Raw genomic sequence first — 13,612 nt, forward strand, 5'->3', positions numbered from 1 at the left:
ACTCCATGGTTGCACAGGAAACTCTAAAAGGCAGAGGAGACCAGGAAAGCGGAATTGCGGACGCCGCTTCTAGAAGAAAGGAGATCAAAGTAGAGTGATGGACCTCCACCCTGTAATATAATATCTATTGATGGTTCCACGGGGGGAGGGGGGTGATGGTGGTTTTACTGGGTGGCGTGTCGAGACCAATGTCTTTTGAAACTTTACACCTCATCAGACGTTTGCCTCTTTCTACGTCGAAGCCAGCATCTCCATTATTATGCACAATTAAAACATAACTCCTGAATCTACCGCTGATTGTAACGTGGTCGTTCGTTATCGGCCAGTCGAGACATAACTTGATGTGCTCGAATAGAGGACTAACAAGGACAGGGCGGGATTTTGCAGAATCCACTGTAAAAACCTTTCGTTCTTGTTATTATTAAATCCTTGCGCAAAGTATTGTCAGAGCCAACTTTAGCATTCAGATCACCCATAACCATTACAATATCAATTTTTGGAAGTCTTTCTTCAACTGTTTGTGCTCGAAGGAAGCCTTCTTTTCTTTATAAGGCTGATCTCTGTTGGTGCATAGCACTTCCCCCGAATAATTTAAAATAGTAGAGCCCGAGTTCATAAAGTAAAATGTAACAGATTCATCATCATCATCAACGGCGCAACAACCGGTAGCCGGTCTAGGCCTGCCTTAATAAGGAACTCCAGTCATCCCGGTTTTGCGCTGAGGTCCACCAATTCGGTATCCGTAAAAGCTGTCAGGCGTCCTGACCACCGCCATCGCTCCATCTTAGGCAGAGTCTGCCTAGTCTTCTTTTTCTACCATAGATATTGCCCTTATAGACTTTCCGGGTGGGATCATCCTGGATTAAATGACCCGCCCACCGTAACTTATTGAGCCGGATTTTATCCACAACCGGACGGTCATGGTATCGCTTATAGATTTCGTCGTTATGTAGGCTACGGAATCGTCCATCCTCATGTAGGGGGCCAAAAATTCTTCGGAGGATTCGTCTCTCGAATGCGGCCAAGAGTTCGCAATTCTTCTTGCTAAGAACCCAAGTTTCCGAGGAATACAGGAGGACTGGCAAGATCATTGCCTTATACAGTTTTGAGCTTTGACCCCATGGTGAGACGTTTCGAGCGGAACAGTTTTTGTAAGCTGATTCACAACTGCAATATACGGGAGTGCTGCCATTGAAGTTTACGCCGTCATTACAAAGTCGGTGACAAATATCTTACACAACTGCTCAGTCAGCAAAAATAATCCAATTCATGGAGCTTACCATGGGATGCGCCGCAGCTTAAGTAGCTTCTAGAAAGGCACTGGCACAGGCTAGGTTGTCTATACATCCGAAACTCGATACACTTTTGGCCATCCGCATCTGACTTCGCAATTGTCCTCCAATACTGGATCAATAATAATTGGGGATCATTGGATTTCTTCTCGAAACAGCTAAGGCTAAGGAACCGTGCGACCAGAAAATACTGCTTATGTACCTGGCAATAGCACTCTGGCTGCAACAAAAGGGCTCGACATTTTTACGGAGCATAAACCACAAACTTACGCCGTCATTGAAATTAGCCTTAGATTGCAGCGATTTCAGATTCCGAGTGCCAGTTGCAAGGCTTGGTGTGATGTATTTATTGGCATCATCCGGCCTTATACCATTGCGGATAACCTTTTTCGGCAGCGTAGACAACCTATTCTACCTTGAACAAATTCCACCGTTAAATTGGAAATTCAGAGGTATATTTAGTCATCTGTCAAAGTTGACTGAAAAAATTGGATGCGACGTAGCAATAATTGGCAACAATCAAAAGCGACTTGTCATGTAACCACGTTAGTCCAGACCTTCGCCCCACCACTATCCACATTCGAGCAAGTGCATCTGGATCTTATTATTATGCCTTATTAGGGGGGCAACTGTACGGCCTGATGATGGCGGATCCTTTCTTACGCTGGCTGGAGCTAGAACCATTACCCCATTACTGTAAAGTAGCGATATTTTGATAAAATAGCCACTGGATTGAAGCTTGGCAAACCTCGAATCCAACGCCAAAGAGATAGAATATGGTCAGCCATTATACTTCATAGGCGAATACTTCAGCTCCAAGGCACGTCTTCATCTGCAATGACGGTGATCAGTGGAACGAACAAGTTTTTCAAAGTGGAAAATGCTGAACCAGACCAACATTAGGACACCACATAGATACCGCCCCAAGTCCGACAAAGACCTCTCAAAAATCAATCAAGCCAACAATCTGCAGTGCTCAATCCATTGAAATCCGATTGGTAGCTTAGATTTCCTGATCGTTAAAAGGCAGGACTTTAACCATTTCGTTACTTGTCAGCAGTTCAACAGTAACCAACATCGCAAACCCAGAGCCACGGTTACAGGGAGTTCAGGTCAATCAGTGAAACCATCCTGCACTCTATCTCCTGGCAAAGGATTGCTGAAGCCATTTTAACGACTTTCAAACATGTTTAAGAAAATAACAAAAAATTACCGAATTCTTCCCTTGAAATTATTGTTATTAGCGCCTTATGACCCATCATCCATCACTGATAACTAGGTGAACCTGACAATATTGCATGCACACCCCCGAAATCCTCTAAATATGGATAGATTCCATTCAATCCAACCAAAAATGTGTAAACCCCTTTGTGGTCAACTTTCCGCAAAATGCTCGGAAAGGACTCCAAAAAATACGTCTTTATATACTTTTATAATTTCAAGTAAAACAATTCAAATTCCACTTACTTGATACGTGCTTTCTGACCACCAGAAAGTGAAGCTCCTTTCTCCCCAATTATCGTCATATCTCCATCTGGGAACTGTTCGAAATCCTTAAGTAGGGCACACGCTTTCACCACTGAATCATACCGAACTCTGTCCATCTCTTGACCAAATAAGATATTTTGACGAACTGTAGCGGAGAACACCCAAGGTTCCTGGCAAGCATATGAAATTTTTCCCGGACAATTTACTGATCCTGTCTTGAGTGGCAGTTCCTCCAATATCGCTTGAAGAAGAGATGATTTTCCCGAGCCAACTGCTCCAATGATGCCAATTAATTTTCCTTTTTTAAAGTCGATGCTGACGTCGTCCAAAGTAGGTCTGTCTTTAAAATCAGTTTCCTGTTTAGGGGTAGATCCTCTTTTCTTCGCCAGTTTCTTCAACTTCTTTGATTGCTTGGTCTTCTTTTTGGTGTCATATTGTTTAGTTGCATTTGGATTGGGAGCCGACCACTTGGCAGATGCGTGTCTCAATTGCAATGCAATGTCCTTGTCTAGTGTTTCAACTCCGTTCTCTTTAACTTTATCACCAGCATCAACATTTAGACCAAACTGATTCAGGAAATCTTTTTTGTTGACATCTTTCTCTTCGTAATCCAAGAAGGCTTGAAGACGTCTAAAGGACACAAAAGCTTCAGCCATTTCAGCTACTCCACGAACAAACATTTGTGCCATGATTGCCGATAGGATATTGTAGTATGAGGTTACCACGAACACCTTGGCTGCCGTGACTTCACTACCATCCAAAGCCAGGGTCATGAGTGTGATGAAAATCGCACCTCGAGTAGTGAACAAGTTAAAGGTCATGTAGAGAGCGCGCACGTGTGTATTTTTACGAACTATTTTCAATTCCAGTTTTCGAGCGAAAGAAATAATTTTAGCAAATGGTTTCTCCCAAGCGTACATTTTGATGACCTGAAAAAAATGACGTGCAATTGTTAAAAGTAAATTTCTACTCCCTGCAAAAACCTGCACCCTTAATGGAAAGTAAGAGACCATAAGCTCACCTGAATTCCGGAAACAATTTCGTCCATAAAGCGAACCCTCTCGTCAGTTCGCACGGCCGTCTGGTATCGGAACTTCAATGACAGTTTAGCAGTGTATGCTGGAAAATAATTTGATTAGACCCTACTCAGAGAGCCAAAAATCTAATTCGACTTACATTGCAAGGAGGCGACAAAGGCGATCACAACCATTCCAATCAACCCCGAATATCCGATCTCTAAGTACAGCATCACAGCAATAACAATTGTCAATAACGGAGCCGACCACATAGAATTGACGAAGATAGACACCATATCGAAACGGCTGACATCGTTAGACAGCAGGTTTACCACTTTTCCAGGAGCCGTTTCACCCAACGCCGTTCGGGATAACCTCAGAGCTTTTCGATAGATAAGACTGCATACAGCCACTCGAATCCTCATTCCTGTGAGGAACGCAGTCATCGTATAGTGGTTGAAAGTTAAGGATCCTATAGCAGTAAGGACAACTAGGGTAGCTCCCCAGTAGTACCGAGCGTCAGGGTCTTTTGCATCAGCGTCCAATCTAATAGGGGTAATGAAATGTTAGTGGTGGGATAGAATTATTGTTTTGAAATTATTACTTGAAAAATTCCAGTAGCTGACCCAAAACTAGGGGTTGGAACAGACGAACACCGAAATCAGAGATTAGAGCATATACCGCCATAATGGCTAAATCTTTCCAAAATGTCTTGAAGACTGCCTTCAGCAAGGATGGTTTTTTGTTTTTCATCTGTCCATACCAGGTTCTGTAAGTAGAAACAAATAGGATTTTAATCTCTTTAATAAATAATAGGCAATGGGATATATAATAAGCAAAGAACATCTCCTTCCTGAGAGTTTATTGGGTTATCCTAGAGTCACCATTTCTCCTAAATCTTGTCTTGCCTTTACGTTTACTGGTAGTTTTTTCTATGAAGATAGTTCTACCGACTCCGAACTTTGTATGTCTACTCAAAAGAAGGACCTTAATATGGATCGCAGTTAAGGTAATACAAATCAATCTCAACTAGTTCAGAGCGGCACAGGAGTTACTTTCGGTAACCATCCGCGAAGAAGGCAGGCCGGACAACGTTATGGGCATACGGAGAGTAGACCTTTGAGGAGGTAATGCAAACCCTGGAAGTAAGATTCAAAAGAACAAATTTGAAAGCAAACCATAAAAACAGCTGCTATGCTTCCACAAGAATTACACTTGTCGAACATAAGCAGGTACTGAGTATTGTTGGATGCAAGTGGACGTGCACCAAAAATCATGGCTAAGGATGTTAGGGAGTGGGCTTCCGAGTAAGACAGCCAAATATCCAATATTGTGGTCGAAGCAATCGCGCTGCCGGACGTCTCACTTAGGAATCTTAGGACTTCATATATTTTCCAAGGAAGGGACCGGAGATCTATAGTGGAACTGTATTCAAAGTCACCAACATAGATCAAGGAGGAATCAAGCTCTAGAAAGCAGGTCCGCTTGGATAGCAGGCCGTGGTGCTCGAAAACGATGTATCCCTGAAAGGTATGACCATAGGAGAAGTCATCTGATGTTACTATAAGCGACTGCTCCTCAGTAGGAAGCTCAATTCCTGGCAGACCAATGAATTTGCAATGCTGCCTGTTTTCCAGCAAGGGGACTTAACCAGAAGTTCAAAGGCAAACCTGGTAGCGACGATTGGAAATATGTCGAAAATTTCTGGGCAGAAAACTAGTTCAAACCTATGCAAAGATTCAGGGTGACCGAGAATCATCAAAAACATGTTTCCCCATTCTAAAAGAAATTATTGTCGCTCTGCTTCCTCATCACAAGAAGATTGAAAAAGAATCAGTGGTGGAACGCAACAAATGTGCGATATCTCCGAATATCAAGGAAGAACTCTTTTGAATTTTTCAGAGTTAAAGAAGGTCCTAAGGGTTTTGCTTTTGATCCGGATAAGTACCTCCCCTTGAGATAACCACAGCACTAAAAGCCTATGTTGACATACCCAGTGCTTATATTACTGGGATACAAGCCTTATCATAAAGATGAAGCAAGCGCTCTACTTGCACGTACTTATATGTTCTAATGCCTTCTAAAAAGCACACGTCCCCTAATATACCAACAACCGAGAAACTAATCGAGAACGTCAACTTGTAGACACCGTGGTAAGCGATTTTTGGTTATGTATTTCAACTTCCGCCAGGACTTTCAAGGAAACCTATCATTCACATGCTTGAAGGAGAACTCGCTCATAATCTTCCCTAGGATTAAGGATTCCACTGCCTGCCCGAGCCAGCAATAGAGGTATCATCCATTCCTAGCAAGTGATCTAAACCTAACACTTCTGTGGAATCTGACCCCTGAATTCAGCCTAAAAACGAATATCCTTCTTTACAATGGTAACGATCATTCTCTACTTCTACTCGAACAACAGCTATTCCGTAAAAATTGCCAAAAAAACTTCTGCAGGGCTACTTTAAATGCCAGAGACTTTACTACGCTTGAGTGTCTAGATTCGCATGAGTTCACCGTTTTCTTCGTGGTACATTGGCATGTGAAATCATCTGCAAGAGGTAGAACCCTACAGACTTTACAAAATTGAAAATCGCAGGATTTTTTTAACCTTTAATCTCTTAAGCTACTTTCGCTACTGCCCTTCATAGCACCACCAGGTTTACATCTACCTGTAAGCTCGTTCATAATGCAATATACAGTAACGAAATCATTTTGATTTCCAACAGCTTTCCCTCCCCTGTATCACAGTATAAAGGCTCCAACACCCCCAGGGCTAACCTCTCCTAGTTATCAACAAAACTCTCACCTTCATCAATTCTCCTCCCAGTTTTTATTCTAAGCCATAAGATATCAAGTCTCTGTGGTACGTCATCGATTACGTGATCCTTACCATAGGTAAAGACCCTTTCAATTCCACCCCAATGTTCATCAACATTCTTCAAAGAGGTTTCAAAATTCTTGTTGCCTGCGCAGCAGCAAAGGTTTCTCTCCGACCATAACAGCCAAATCGCGACAACGGCTCATGTTGAGTTTAGCGGGCCTCTGCAACCCTTCCAAACGGGCAACCGTAGTAGTAACATAAAAGTAAAATTTCCCCTCGAAACCATAGTTAGCGGCCCTTTTGTTATGCACTTTTAGAAGATAACTCCTAAATAAGATAAGTAAAAGATGAGCGATGGGTTGCAAGGTTGTGACATCATATTTTCGATCGACAGATGGAAAGTGGAAAAAGACTTTTCTCAGATACATATAACATATCTAAGTCCTATAGCCTTTCGGGATAGGCGCTTTACGATTGGGCTATAATCTGGCTTCTGAGCTTTAGAGTCCGCTGTTGTGCCTTGTAATTTTGACAAAGCCTAGGAATCGGGAAATGGAAGTAGACTTCGAGCTCTGCGAAGGGCACGTTGAAAATATCTACGTTACATATGTTATAAAGATAGAGGACGGCAGATGATGTCGTTAGCAGCGGAGCAGTCCATGAGACCTGAGGAGAGTTTAAAAAATTTGCATAAATCCAGATACGATCTACGCTGTTAGGAGGGAGAAAGGAGGAATAGTCCGCACGAGGGAGGTTTTTCTTACAGAAAAGTCAACACATTTTCAAGGGCAAGACAATCACAGTTACGAGAAGTTGAACAGATCACGGAGCAGCTAAGGAGGATTGGATGGAGTCAAAATCAGAGGAGCAGTAAGTATAAGTATAAAGCCTGACAAAGGGTCCAGAATAGGTCCCTGTAGGACGCCAGAGGAGGGGGCAGAGGAGTGGGAAGTGCAGCTCCAAAAGAAACGCGACAGGATCGGTTGGAAAAATAAGCCATAAAGCAAGTGGTGGTCGAAGACTAGTATATGTCCGAGGGAAAAACGTGGATCGGTACCCACGATAGAGCATAAACGCCTGCTGAACCAACACCAACTGCTCTACTATCAAACCCTATCTCCACCTCCACGTGGTGATCGCTGGAAGTTCTTTCTTTATGAAAAAACTACAGACGGAGAAGGATGAAGGCGAGTCTCCCGCGCCTAAAAACCGGACAAAATGTACCAACTGGTCCTACAGGTTGGGGGTTGGGTAGGGCTGACAACCCTACACGGAAAACAACCCGTTACCAAGTCACAACAGGAGCCTCGGACTGGATGGACGAGCCCGGCAAGGAAAACGGAATAACGATTTCCGCATTTTCTTATGGAACGTGCGCTCCCTCTACAGAGATGAAGCTGTTGAGCAGCTAGCCGATACCCTGTCCCAAAATAAGGCCTATGTAACCAACGCATCTGTTGGACAGGGACCGATTTCCTGGAGAAGAGTCGCGACACCATATATTATAGTGGCCATCCAGTAAACCATGTGCTCGAAGTAGGTCTCTTAGTCAGCCAAAAAATTGAACCTGATGTTATCGGCTTTGAAAACATCAGTGAAAGGCTATGCACTTTTCGCTTGCACTTTTACAAATGTAAGCCTCATTAACGTTCACGCCCCTACAGAGGAGTCTGCAGAGTCGGAACATACCTTCCACGAGCCAGTAGAACGAACCCTAAAAGCCTGTCCCAGATATGATATTAAAATCATACTTGGGGATTTTAACAGCCAAGTAGGACGGAGCCCATATTCAGGCGATACGTTGGGTCCCATAGCTTACAATACAAATAATAAAGGACTGCAGATTATTCAATTAGCAGTGTCACATAAAATGGTTGTCCAAAGTACCTGGTTTGCGCAGAAAGCGGTCCAGAAGCAAACGTGGCCCTCACCAGACCGGACCACTTCCAACCAAATTGACCACGTGTTGATTGAACGCCGCCACCTCTCAGCCTTGATGAATCTCAGAACATATAGGGAGGGCCAATATAGAATCTGATCACTATCTCGTTGGCATGGTGCTCCGAGCTCGAATAACAACACCACCCAGAATCCCCTCTGACAATCAGGTGAAAGTGAATACGGAAGCCAGTCACAATACAGCCCTCTGCAACACCTATAAGAGGGAAATAGATGCCGCAATAACCGCAGTCAACAGAGATCCTGGAGATGAGGCATCAACAAATGATCTTCACAATCACCTGAAGAATGTTATCATTGATACGGCCACAAACATACTTGGCTCCAGCCGTAAAAAGAGCCGGAATGGCTGGTTTGATGATGAATGTAAGCTAGCAACGGAACGGAAGAATGCTGCATACCAAGTAATGTTGCATTCTCAAACAACGTGGCACGCGCAGAGAATTATCACGAACTGCGGCGAGCGGGGAAACGACTTCACAGACGAAAAAAGGAAGTCTGGTAAAACGAACAGGTCTGTGAACTCGAAAAGTACAGAGAGCAACCGCACCAAGCACGGAAGTTTTATTAAAAAGTCAGCATAGCCTAGAGAGAGTACAACTCTACACGGCCATGAGAGAGTTCTGTATCCCAACGAAATTGATAAGACTGACTATTCTAATCCTGACCAAATGCGAGGCCAGATAAAAGCAGCAGAATCACTCTCAAGACCATTCAACATCAACAACGGTCTTCAACAAAAGGATGCCCTATCATGCGTTCTCTTTAACCTGGCCCTCGAGAAAGTGAGCCGTGATGATGAGGTAAATGCAAGAGGTACGATCCTCTTTAAGTCCACCCAACTACTGGCCTATGCTGACGATATCGACATCATGAGAAGAACCACCCGAGACGTAAAAACTGCCTTCATCCAAATCGAGCAGGCGGCAATCGGAGCAAGATCTTGGGCTGCACATCAATGAAGGCAAGACAAAGTACATGGTGGCAACGTCAGCACCGAAAACCAACCAACCAACAACATCAAACCGCACTGGTCAAATAGGAAGAATAAGGATAGGAGAGTACAACTTTGGTTATGACGATGGAATCTGCGCACGGTTGCAGGCCGCCAACAGAGCCTATTTAAGCTTACAAAAACTGTTTCGCTCGAAACGTCTCACCATAGGGTCAAAGGTCTTACTGTACAAGACTATGATCTTGCCAGTCCTCATGTATTCCTCGGACACTTGTATTCTTAGCAAGAAGAATTGCGAACTCTTGGCCGCGTTCGAGAGAAGAATCCTCCGAAGAATTTTTGGCCCCTTTGATGACGATGGACGATTCCGTAGCCTACATAACGTCGAAATCTATGAGCGATACCATGACCGTGAGCTTGTGGATAAAATCCGGCTCAATAGGTTGCGGTGAGCGGGTCATTTAATCCGTATGGATGAGAATGATCCAGCCCGAAAAGTCTGTAAGGGTAGGTCAGGCCGCCAGACAGCTTTTAGGGATATCGAATTGGTGAACCTCGGCGCAAAACTGGGATGTCTGGAATTCCTTATTAAGGCAGGCCTAGACCGAGTACCGGTTGTTGAGGCTAAAGACACAAACTTGGACCAATTCAAATATCAGCGAACGAGTTGAGATTCTTTTTGATTGCATTATAAGTAGTAATCCATTGGTGTATAATAGGGGCAGTATGCTAGCCTGCTAGTGTATGATTTCACAAAATTAAAAAAGCTGGTAAGGAAGTGTTCAATCAGAAATCATTTTCGGATTCCCCTATAATTCTGAAATCCAAAATCATTTTTTGCGGTACCTAGGATATAGTCTTGCAGAAATTTGTAAGGAGCTTAATAATCTGAACAAATTCGACTCTTATGAAAGTTACTTCGTTTCCAAACTTCCCGAAGAAAGAAGGGACCTTCAGGAAGCAAGTGTACTCTGGTGTCGCGGACATTGGGAATTATTTTTCATCATATTAGCGAGACTCCCGTGTAGCTTGACTCCTCCCCTTCAAAATGGGGTAATTATTCTGAAAAAATCTTGGCCCGGAATCATCTCGCTAAGTGCGAAACCCACGCCGTAATCCGCTACTTCATTGTGAAGGAAAAAACTCCAGTTAATATTTTTAATGAGGTTAGTTAGTTACCCAGTACACGCCTGAAACAAAGAGAGGGTCTCAGCAATGGCATGACACCATTTCATCCTCGGCCAAAAAATTCCAAGCCACAATTTCAGCCGAAAAAATCATGGCATCCGTATTTCGGCTAGAGAGAAACGTAGGTGTTTGGAGACCCTAAAAATTGAATTCAGAATAAATCAATTTCAAACTTCGCCCTTTTTACGCTACGAAGCAACTCCTGAACTCTTTTGGATGGGACGTTTTCAATCCTCTGGTTTGGCCTCTTCAGATTACCATCTGCTCAATTCCCTGACCTTGAAAAAGTTCTCAACCAATGAAGGAAGTGGAAAATTGGGTGAAGGAGTTACCGAGAAACTTTTGCGAAGGGGCATCGGAAAATGAATCCTCCAGCTTCTAAGTGGATAACTCTCGTATGTAGAAATGTATCCATTTATTATAATCACATCTTGAACAGCAAAAGTATAAGATATTTAGCCTTGAAATTTCAGAAGGTCTTATACTGAAGGGATGAGCGGAAACCTTCAGTCTGAGCTATTTTTTTAAAGCCAGCTTTGTATTGCTAATGGTTTTTGGTCCCACATTGGGCGCCGTTTACAACAAGCCTCCTATAACTTTTCGCTGCAGTGGAATCACGTATCCAACGGTATTCTTAAGTATTAAAACACTAACTACAGATTAAATTGACGTCCATAAGTTATTAGCAAATTTCTATTTCTCAGATACTCACGCTTCCAATCGATCCCCCAAAACATCAGATTGGTCTGAGTGAAGGGGTCGAAAAAGATCCGTAACATCCAAAACTTTTCTGTATCCAACTTTGAAAATTTTCGCCGTCCAAATAAGAAATATCTGCGAAAGGATATTCGCTCCATCCCTGGGATTGGGTTCTAGCTCACGCTGTACAGCCTCCATCTAGATACTCCTTTGTATCTTTTTTTCCACAAAAAAAAAGGCAAATCTATGTGCAATTGGGCCGGGTCACAAATTCACTAAAACCCGGCAGCATTAAAACAAATTAATTAATTTTACACTTTCCATGCACTTTTCAGGAGTTAAATGTATCTTTTTCCAATTTTGAACTCCCTTCCAATATCACTTCAATAAAAAGAACAAAATTAACTCCAAACTGCCGAATCACTATCCAATTTAGGGCTTTGTTATCGACGGAGATTACGAAGTGAATTTTTGCAATTTATTAGTCTAATCTGCTCTTTTTATGGGGTTGAATAAAGCAATTATGTATATTTAATAATTTCGTTTTAATTTCCACATATTGGTAACTTTGTTCGTCGCCTTTAATCCACGAGTCTCACTGTTCAGATTCACCAAAAACTTTGCACTGAACCTTGAACTGCATCGAGTAAGTTAGAATCAAACTTTACGACCAGTGTAATATCGACCTAAATTGTATCTTTCACAAGAAAATTTTGAAATTAAAATGGTTTAAAAAAAGTGCGAAAACTATCTTTTTTGGGCATCACTTATGGATACAAAGGGGCACACCACCCAATCCAGGATCTAGGATCTACGATTCTGAGCCTTATACTATGCAATTAAAAATACGATCAATCTTAAGGCACTGGCGGGGACTAACTAATCAATTTGCGCGGTTCGCGGTCCCTCAAATACTTGACAGTGACTTTTCAAAATGTTAGAATTGATTAGCTTATCAAGGAATGAGCTCTGCTGATATAATTTTGACTTTATTCTGTATCTTGGTGAGAATGATTATCTAAAGTAGAAAAAGGTTGCTGCAGATGAAAAAGAGAAAAATCCATTTATCAGGGAGCTATGGAATGGCCCAAAAAGCTAAAAAAAAAAGCAAGAAAAAATTCCAGCTGCCTCTTAAATTGGTATAGCTTTTCTCAAAACCGTGGTAGTTGGCCGAATTTGCAATCTATAATGACACAGCCGAATACTATTCTTATTTACGATACAGCCAGATGTAGTCATAAATTGAGCGAGATAAGGGAGAATCAGCGGTTACGGTTTTCAACAGTTTCAGTCGAAAATTGGCAAATACTAGAAAAAGGTAGCGGGAATTAAACCGCGCGTTTGATGCACTTATTAATAGAATACAAATTGATAAGTGATATGCCTTCGTATATTGAACTTACGGACTATGAAACTTTGTCTCCTTAAGGGGGAACACTAGGTAAAATTTCAGAGATTTGAAGACCAGAGACCATTTTTCAGAGTTTTGAATCTTGTTTTCTCTCATTTACTTCTCAAATTTTCCCCCAAGTTTATTTTTTATTGGTGTAAAGCCAAAAAAACTTAGCAGCTTGCTGGCCAACACCGCAAAGGCTCCTGGACGAGTCGCCCACTACAAGAATCAAGTTGTTCTTACTTCCTAGTGGGCATTACACGTACTTCCTAGGAAGTGACCTTCAGAAGCCGCGTATGACCGGAACACGTCTGGGAGCACCCAGCGCCGTCGATAGTTCTTTTGGCTCTATCAGCCTGATTCCGCCAAGGAGTTTTTATGGCATGCATCAATGGTGATTGAACCAATATTAGCAAACTGTGCAATCCCGAATGAACCATGCTCCGAATATGAGTTGCGGAGACCGCAACCCCACTATTCTGCAATGCTTCTTTCCAAGAAAGAAGCCCAGAGGAAATCGTTGTTACTGGGCAGATGGTTTTGAACTCAGCCCAAATGGGAATCCAGTAGGCTGTCCTTGTCGGAGCACAGGAGGAAAGGCTTATTCGGAAATGGACGACAGTTTGGCATCGCATGCGGTCTCCAGCAGTAGATGGAACTGAAAAAAACTATTGGCCTGCATTCAATCCTACCAGCGGATAGAAGAATAAGCAAAGAGAGCATAGTGAAAAATAAATTTTAGAAGGTCCATTGCACAGCGAACTGGTGAAAAAGCGAAAGCGTCAAAACGTATCTGAA

General features: G+C 42.6%; 1 protein-coding gene across 3 annotated transcripts in view; it reads right to left on the reverse strand.

Moving 5' to 3' along the window:
- Nucleotides 1–12,334, reverse strand: part of LOC119660596 (multidrug resistance-associated protein 4-like) — a 49,099-nt gene extending 36,765 nt beyond the window's left edge. For 2 of the 3 annotated variants that reach the window (XM_038069273.1, XM_038069272.1), the window contains exons 1-5: nt 11,435–12,310; nt 4,401–4,565; nt 3,957–4,342; nt 3,802–3,899; nt 2,760–3,709 (exon numbers count right to left, since the gene is read on the reverse strand). In XM_038069273.1, the coding sequence (XP_037925201.1) occupies nt 2,760–3,709; nt 3,802–3,899; nt 3,957–4,342; nt 4,401–4,565; nt 11,435–11,619 (1,784 nt within the window). In that variant the 5' untranslated portion in view covers nt 11,620–12,310. Of the gene's footprint in view, nt 1–2,759; nt 3,710–3,801; nt 3,900–3,956; nt 4,343–4,400; nt 4,566–11,434 lie in introns of all 3 variants that reach the window. The other variant, XM_038069271.1, reaches the window with a different exon arrangement.
- Between the last annotated feature and the right edge of the window lie 1,278 nt (nt 12,335–13,612).

This window comes from Hermetia illucens, chromosome 6, assembly GCF_905115235.1.
Source record: "Hermetia illucens chromosome 6, iHerIll2.2.curated.20191125, whole genome shotgun sequence".
In the NCBI taxonomy this organism is placed as follows: Eukaryota; Metazoa; Arthropoda; class Insecta; order Diptera; family Stratiomyidae; genus Hermetia; species Hermetia illucens.